Genomic DNA, 9152 nt, shown 5'->3' with positions numbered 1-9152 from the left:
TGAGAGGCACTTTGGGCACATTTTGATCAGAAATTCTGCCCTCAAGACCCTCAAACATCTTTTTGTTTTCCTTTCCAAACAGCTTTTCCACAGCGCATCAGTCATTTGGACATCGTATCTCTGGTAGAGGCACACAAACTACATCAAACACCATAGCAGAATGAAGTCAAGAATAAATGTTCAAGATGATTAGAGCTAGAGAGAAAAGATGAAGCTTTTCAATTTCAATTCCATATAAGTTGAAGAGCAGGCAAAGCAGGCAACAAAAAGAAGTAATTTTAAAACTATGATGTAGGAGCTGGACTTAGTCCCTGACTCCGGTGAGTGCCCTCCTGCCCTACTAGGCCAAAATAAGTAAGCAGAATATACCCATCTGATGCAGCTGACTGGAAATACTGGTGTTGTACAACCCACAATCCCACAAAATCAAAAAAAATTACATGTTGAAGTTGAAAAGGGCACTGTTTTCAAAACAAAAGGTTCTCATTTGTTCTCCTAATGAAGCATTTTCATCACCTTCACAAGAGACAGTAGTGCTGTTCCAGCAGGGACGCCTATCCTTCCAACCAATAAATGGAGCATTTCTTCATGGAGATGTAAAAGATGAAGTAATCAACATTTCTCATATTAAAGTAGGATCTATTTTATTCACCACAGGACGGTAAATGGATAAAATTCACAATAACCAGCATTAAAAATCAACAAACCAACCCTCCAGTCCTATTTAAATTTGGCTTTATCTACTGGTCACTCACATTTCTACATACAAAATTTTGTCACTTTTGCTCATTTCCAGATTAATGGATATTGACACCCGATACTAACAACACACAGTTTATTCACAACTTGGGGGACCTTTAGGGTTGTTAAGAAAAACAAATCTTTTATCTTTTTGTCCAACAAATTCATAGCTGGGAAGAACTGAAAAGCTGCACATTAGCAAGGAAGGAGACTAAATTTTTTTTTTTTTTAATAGCACACCGAGTCCTAACTCCGGCATACAATCAGTGGAAGGAAGGACTCAGCCCAGCACCTCCAACATTGTTGCCATCCCATATCCAAGTCAATGAAGTGCAAAAGCTATTAAAATAAATAAATAAATAACAGCAGCGGCCCCAACAAGTAAAACATGTAAAACCCAAAACACAATTAAATCTTTACAATTTGTTACTACTAAATACAACTGAAAGCATTTTAACCGAAGACTTCAGCCCATAGGGAACAGCCTCTCAAAATCTGAGTGCAGCAGTTCAAGTTGTTTCTATAAACTAGTATATAGATCTACACAGCTTTTTGGGGGGAAGGGATTGGCATCTTCAGCTAAAGTAGTCCTCCATCCATCCATCCATCCCTTCCTCCCCCTCTCCTCACACAGCCATTGAAGTTGTGCCAGTACAGATGTTCTGGGGCTGCAATGTTATTTTTCCCCCATCAGAGGCTTGATCAGTCCCCTGGTCTGGCTAGCAGTCCCCCCGAGTCAGTCTGGGCGAGCGAGGGGCAGTGTGCCATGCCACTGGATGTCCTTTCAAGTAACATCACTGCAGAATTCTGTCCCATTTAACTACAGCCTAAAGCCCAAATGCAGCACAGATGTATTAATTCACGTGTTGAGTATCCCCACTGGTCTCAACAGTTTCACTCAAAAACGTGTGAAGTTCGCTATTCATCTAGGTAACTGCAGGGTCAGGGCCTACATAGGGCATTCACTTGCAAGGACTTGGCACCTTCCTTAAGCCTTTGTGGGACTGAGGTCTTCCTTGTATCTCTGTTCAGCAGAACAGTTAAAAATGAACACTGTCTTACACTGGTCAAGACAAGCATAAAGCACGTGCTGAATTAAACCAGTGAAGTAAAAACTCAAAGACTGAATTTCCAGGGCTGTTCTGTGATCGCCAAGTGTTGTGCCAGCACATGGAACACAACACCAGCAGCTGATGAGACATTTCTCCATGTGTTACAGGACTATTTTAGAGCGTGCTGTTTTGTTTGTCAAGTGTAAAGGCTACTGCATCGTTTCACAAACAGTTCAGAACAAGACATATGCCTAGAACTTTAATAAATACAGTTAAGAATAATACACAGCTGAATTTATCTAGCCTTCGTGATCTAAGTATAAACATCTCATACAAAAACAAAAATCCTTTTTAGTCTGTACATCTTGAAAAAGAAAAATCACAGAAACATCTGTTTTGCAAAGAAGATAGCTGTACAAAGAAATGATATGTTTTGAAGATATTAAACCATCTAATTTGCTGCGTAACTCTAGTTACTGAAACGTTCTCTTAAAACATACTACCTAGGTCATTTTTCTTTTCTGATATTTTGGCTCCAAATCTGAAATTCAGAGCCACTTGAAAGAAATTTCTAATTATTAAGGCCCTGATCTGAGAATGATTTCCACATGCCCATGTCAGCACTGAAATCTGGGAGTACCCAGCAGAGATCACTGTGGCCATGGGCACTAAAGCAGCTCATCTGTTCAATCCTGTAGTGCTAAAGTGCTCACAGTTCCCTGCCACCCCAAAGGAACCACCTCTCATTTCAACGCAGCCCAGTGGAGCAGCACAACTGCGTGATGCTTAGGACTCCTTTTTGCACAATCCTAACTGAGGATTAACATCCATCCAGAGAGTCTGTGAAAACTGCTAACCACAGTACACCGCAACGCTAAGTTCCATTTTATTACCTACCAAAAGGCTGGATGTCCTCGGGATTCGAAGCAGTACTGTAGTTACAAATTAATAGTACGGTGAGGTTATTATTGTCTGAGCAGCTTCAAAATATTAACAGCAGTGCATCTTAATAACCAGCTGGTATCATCCTCTCTAAAGTGATGCCCTCTATGTGTGCAAGATGACATACGGGATACATACTTTGCTCACTGACACTGGGACGTTTCACTGCTAGACCGTTACGATTTCAAATTCCTTCTGCTCTAGTTTTGACTTGGTTTTGGAAAATACACAGTTCTGCATTTTAATTAAAAACATTCTATCAAAAGAAATAAAAAGGCACTTGGTATTTCTCTTTGGCTCAGTTGAGGTGTGCTGCTAAAACCTTCCCAAAGTTCCTGTCTCTTCATCTGATGAATAGTTGCCATCCTGAGGTACTTATTCATGTGCAAAAATAAGAGCTTCAGGGGTTTACCAGCCACATTTGTCACATTGCTTCCAGCAAACCTGTAAAGTTCTTCACCAAACAATCTCTTAAATGCAGAATAACGCATTCCATGAAGTTTGTTTTTCAGGGAAGAGATCTGACTGATGCAATCCTTATTCCAAATCTCGTTTCGTATCTCAGTGTTCTTTAAACCTGGGAAAGAACAGCAACCAGGCAGGAAAAGTTGAGGTGGAAGGCATAACAGCCACTAACTTCAAAATGCAGGATCTACCCCTTGCCACGTGTTTTTCTATTCTCTGTCCACTTTACTTCTCCAAAACTACAACCAAGGGGCTTAATTTAGATTTTGCATATGCCAGTATAACTTCATTGATTCAGTGGCTTTTTATTTTTTTTCCTCAATTCAAACCATTGTAAATTCAGAGTCACCCTGTTCTTTAAGGAGACCTTTTGGAAAAGTTAAATTTGAAACTATTAATAAACACAGAGCAAGCAATCGAGTAGCTTCTTACTCCCCACCTGCATGCTCCCTGATGAAACCCAGGAAAGTTACATATTTGGGAAAAAAACAAACCATAACCAAGAGACCATGGCAGAGGTGTGTTTTCAGATACTTTTCTAAATAAGACGTTCTAAAAACATGTTCATGATTTGAAAACATCAAACTGAATTACTCTTTTGAAACTAAATTAAAACAAACAGAAATGGACATACAGAAACTGTTAACACATTCAGTCTACACCTAGGTATTATGGGGCAAAGGCTTAGTAAATGTTTTTAAACTGTTATTAAAGAACAACAGCCAGGCGTAACACTTACAGGGTATGATCTGCATTACACCGAAGCTCCTTCTGAATAAGACGGAGTAAGAACTGTAAAAAGTCACAGTGTCTGTATTAATATCTATACAGATAAACAAGTTAAGTTTCAGGGTAAGATGTTCACTGTTATTCAAAGAGTTCCTTATTTGAAACATGACCCTGTAAAGCTGAACTCAGTTTAAAACAAAAAAAATTAAAAGATTTACAGATGCTCTGTCAATGTTTGGAAGAGGTGTTTTCACAATGAATAGGTAAGAGGAAAATAATTTCCTTTTTGCAACTGAGATCAATTTCTTCATAAAAACCAGAATGGCTTTCCAGTTACTTTACCAGCAGATGTATAAAGAAACCAGCAGAGGGAACCCAAGACTTCAAGAAAACATGGCAGAAGGAAATTATGGAGTAAAAATATTTTAGCTGCTATTCTGTAAAACAACTGTATGTGTGAAAAGCTTTAATCGCACAATTAGGCAAGACAAATTTAAGTCAGCCATGTTTATTTGCCTGTTGCAGGATCAGGACTTTTAAAAGCACTTTAAAAGGTACTAAGAGTACCCAGGAAAGCGATTTTACAAATAAAATCTGATTATTCCCATGTACATTAAAGACAGAATTAGAACTTCCAGGGTTCCTCACTGTTACAGGTTTCCTTATCCTCAGAGTCTCACTGTTATAAATAGAAGTTTCTTTACTATCTTAAGTATTGGTGTTTTATGAAGTTAAACCTAACATTTCAGAGGTATGGGAATAGCCAAGAATGACAGAACCGAATACCACATAAGAGACTAAAGCCCCTCCACATATCTTTGAAGAAATAATATTTGAACACAGGCATCTATATGCTGTTCTGCTCTTCCTGTTCTTCGCAGTACAAGAATTACAAAACCCAGCATTTATTACAACAGCACAAAGTCAACCCTCTCAACAACAGAGCTTTACAAAGGCACTTTAACTGGAACTGCAAAGAAACGTGGGATTTTTTCAATTGGTTTTAATAAAGAACCATAAAAGAAAAGCAGCAGGGCTTTAAGTCTACTTGGGAAAACTGACAATCTCCCAAACCTCACTGCAGCATGGAAAATCTAATACTGAAAACAGCACAAATCAGGATTTATAGAGCTGCTGACTACCAGTGGCAACATACTTCCAGCTATTAACTTACCTAATTTATTTACTTACCTAATTTATTTACTTAACTTCCAGAGATTTCACATCTTAAATGTGGAAAAAATTACTTTAAAATTTTGGATTTAACTTGAATTTAGGAAAAAAGCCTCAATAGTAACCCAAAGCAAGATTTTCTGCTTTTCTTGTGCCAGGAAAGAGTGGTCTGACGCACTCAGCATTAGCTCCTCTGCAGGAGCACAGAGCTCCATGCAATACCATGCACAGGGCTTTGTCTGGGCACAGCCAGCACGGAGGAAGGAGTATTTCTGAAGTGTTCCACAGTCACCTTGCCCTTTCATGGGTACTTCCACCCCGGACTTCAAAAGGAGAGGATATGCAGGTGACGCTTCAGGACATCTCTGAGATAATCATAGCAGCATTCTGCTCTGCTGGAGATCAAAGCTGGTACAGATGCCTGCCAGGGAAATCTGTGGCAATCTCAAAAATGTAACCTACAGGCTAACCTACAGATGGGTACAGCGAGACTGACTTCAAAGTACAGCAAGACTCCCCTTGCCTCATCTTGTGTCTTCCTTGGTCTTTAAAAGCAAAGCAGAGCGACTCAGAATTTAAAAAAACCCAAACAACCCTTTCAGATCTTCCTATCAATCATGCAGGATCTCAGACACAAGAAAAAAGGAAAATGCATGTGCTTTGTACCAAGTCACCACGTGTGTGTTGCACTCCATTTCCCTAAATATCTGCTCCTGTTACTGTCAAAAGTTAGGACGCCAGTTGTACGTCTAACCTCGTACAGCAGTTTTAGAGCCCGTCTGGAGAATGCATTGTATTAACTTTCAACAGCTTCATTATTGTGGTGATTTTGGTGATAAAACAATGTAGTAAAACATCTGTTACCACTTTGCTAAAACAGCTTTAAAGAAAACAGGAGTAATACTTCCGTGAGTGGAAGGCATCTTCTAGGTCTATATATGAAGGTTTACTTACAATTGTGTGCTGTAATCTGCTCAGACAGCAATTAACAGATGTGTATTTGCTCAAGAATTGAAGTGCATCAGAACTAATCTGCACTTTTGATTAAAATTAGATGAGAATTTCAAAATTTGCAGATTTGCTCTTTAATTGAAAATTTCCTACACAATTGGAAGTTTCTTATAAGATGGAGTATAGAAATTGCAAAAGGAAATTTGCATTTTAAGGTAGTTTAGCACAAAGGAAATACACAGCAACTAATTAGTAGTTTTAGACTTACTAGCAAGGCACATCCATCTGCCACCATAAGCATGTAAAACACGTTGTTCCAACCAGATGGGGAAATAAGACCAGCTAAGAGAGGCCCCAAAGCCGCACCTAAAATATAACATTGATATTGTCAGAATAACGCAACATAAGATTTACTATGCTGGAAGACCGTTATTCCCAGTAAGAATCTCAATTTCTCCACCTAGTTAGCTTAGTATTCACTTATGTATTAAAAGGTCCCAGAAAGTCCAAAACATTACTGGTACAGCTGCAAGCCAGTAGGAAACCTATCACAGGGGAAGCTGAAGACTAGAAGTTTGAGAAATGCCTGCCTTTGGCTCAACAAAACGCCCATCCAGTATTCAGCTGAATCCCACTTAGTTTTCCCTGGCTGCACGTACCAGTGCAGAGGACATGAATAAAATATCCCTGATCTCAGAAACAGCCCAACAGCATCTATTTTTGCTGTTTGTGCCCAGTATCAGTCTACCACCCTCCTCCTTCCTCCCTCCCCTCAGGTGTGGGACCACTAGAGATGCTTAAGGCTAAGTTTGCTCTGCTCCCCACTGCCAAAGCTGTACTGAGTCCTGGCAAAACGTGAACTGGAGAGAGCTGAGTTTCTCAAAGATCCTTTGTTTTAACCTACCACAGCTAAGGCAGGCTGCCTTAAAGCTCTGGCTTACCTACAGATCCTGTTCCATCGATGATCGCTGTCACTGTGGACAAGGCTCTTGCATTCCCTTTCAGGCTTTTATGGGTACCCTAAAGTGACAAAGACTGCTTAGACCTGCGCTGAGCTGAACTCCGAAGAAGTCCTCATGATATCATCTAGCTCACACCCCTCCACATTAGATGTACATTGTGAAGATGCCTTAAATATCCTAGCTCAGACCCTTTTATCACCACTTAAAGAAGCCTTCTACTACATCAACCTGTTGCCTATAGCATTCTCCTTTATTAAATTATGTTATTTAAACGACAGGAGCCAAGAAGCTTTCCGTTCTGCACACTGTGGATTCAAGCAACAAGGATGGCACTTCAGCTCTGCGTTTATGCTGCAAGGCTGTTTTCACAGCCACCCTTCCCCCTTCTAACACAGCTCTGCAGAACAAACAGACGCACTCCCATTGGCGGGGAGGGGGGACGGGACGGGGGAGATCACTGCTATGACAGGAATACTAGAATACCAGAACTATGAATATATACTGAAATGCTAAACATTCAGAGAATTCCTAAGCTTTCTTGCGTCCTTGAGCCAAAAGAAGCTATTCAGTTCCAATTTTAGAAGCCAGGTCTTCAGAACAAAACGACTGATAAAGGGAATGACTTAGTAAAAAGACAGAGAAACTGAATAGTTCAGAGAACTGCTAATAAGAGACAGTCCTTCATCTCCAGTACACCAAGGAAAATCCAGTCAGCTAATCAGCGATTTGCATTTGCTTGTGGCAGATATTTGATTGTTGACATTTGAGGAACTGGCTGGCAGTTTCAACCCTCTTCCCAAAGGCCAGGTAGAGATCTTACAATGGCAGGCTCCACTTTCTAGCGAGCAGCCCCTTCAACAAGGCTAAGGATAAAATGGCAATGCATAGTGGCTGCCTTTGTCTTGCCAAGACCTCCAGGCCAAGGACAGGGCTCCAGAGGACATTTGGAGACTTCTGTCCTACTCATTTTATTTAGTGCATTTGTTGTTAGAGGACTTTTGCCTCTTGCTTGGTGACTTAAGGAATCAGTTTCTTTGAAAACAATCTTCCAAAGCCCACCTAATGAAAGGTACCAGGGTCAATGTTTTCACATGGCATTTGTGACTTGACTGACCCAATCGAGCTGGAAGTGCTGGCAACCAGAGTAACTGTACAAGAAAGGGCAGAGGGTAGCATGAGTAAAAGTAAAGGCATGTGCCAGGTACAGCTTTCTGCACTGAGGGAATTAAGTCTCCAGCTCACCTCTTACACAGATAAAGCTTTTCCCCTCATTTAAAGATGCAAAGTATAAAAGGGGAGAAGGCACCTTGTACAGAGACCTGGCTTTGCATGCGACCCTCACATTCACTTTGGGCTGTCATCTACAAGATTTGGTCTGTCTTGTTAGTAGGCAAGAATAATTTAGAAGCCTCTCACAAGCACGACACTCATTCATACTAATACATGAACTCTAAAACAACCTTAATGGCTGAGTTCAGCACTGCCTACCCAGCTCCTTATCCCTCTGCTTTGGGACAATGCAGCCACTTCACTGATGACCCTGCAAGAATCAAAGGGCTCTGGCTGGAGACCAAGGCTGCTACACTGGAAGCAGAGGGGAAACCAAACTCACCAAGTCAGCAGAGACAGCAGTGGTGATCAAAGCGTAGGGGCCATTCACTAGGGCACCACTGATAAGCAGCATCACTGTTGTAAGATGACAAAAATGGAAAATATGAGTTGCCTAAAAGACCGTTAACCTTAAAAACGGGAGACATCATAGCCTATGGCTCTCAAATGATTTAACCCCTCCTTCACTCCCCTGACCCTATTACAGAATTGGGAAAGGAGGAAAAGCAACATACATTCCTAGCTCTCTTCACTGCTTACTCCACGATGTGAATTCTCAAATACATCAGGAGATGGGACTGAGTCGAAAGGCACTTCCCAGGGCCTTTATTGATCCTGGTAGGTCAGAGAAAGGGGAAAATCTGACCAAACCGACCCTAAGAGCAGGGGATGCTCACAGGATCCACCCATAAACTCCTCCTCTGCTTAGACAGCAGCAAGCACCAGAGGACTCTAAAACCTAACAAGGCCTTTAGGTAGGTGAGACACTACTGTCATCACTTGTGTTTCCGCTTCTGTTTTGAGATAA

At 40.9% G+C, this 9152-nt stretch overlaps 1 protein-coding gene across 10 annotated transcripts in view; it reads right to left on the bottom strand.

The window, feature by feature from the left end:
* Positions 1-625: 625 nt before the first annotated feature.
* The window catches only part of SLC37A1 (solute carrier family 37 member 1), a 43275-nt gene continuing 34748 nt past the window's right edge, over positions 626-9152 (bottom strand). For all 10 annotated transcript variants that reach the window (XM_037376614.1, XM_037376615.1, XM_037376613.1 and 7 more), the window contains 5 exons: positions 8628-8701; positions 6995-7073; positions 6322-6419; positions 3940-3992; positions 626-3312 (listed from right to left, as the gene is read on the bottom strand). In XM_037376614.1, the coding sequence (XP_037232511.1) occupies positions 3297-3312; positions 3940-3992; positions 6322-6419; positions 6995-7073; positions 8628-8701 (320 nt within the window). In that variant the 3' untranslated portion in view covers positions 626-3296. The remainder of the gene's footprint in view (positions 3313-3939; positions 3993-6321; positions 6420-6994; positions 7074-8627; positions 8702-9152) is intronic.

This window comes from Falco rusticolus, chromosome 2, assembly GCF_015220075.1.
Source record: "Falco rusticolus isolate bFalRus1 chromosome 2, bFalRus1.pri, whole genome shotgun sequence".
NCBI classification, from domain to species: domain Eukaryota; kingdom Metazoa; phylum Chordata; class Aves; order Falconiformes; family Falconidae; genus Falco; species Falco rusticolus.
The sequence above is the reverse complement of the archived record's forward strand: the minus strand, read 5'-3'. Positions and strand labels throughout refer to the sequence as shown.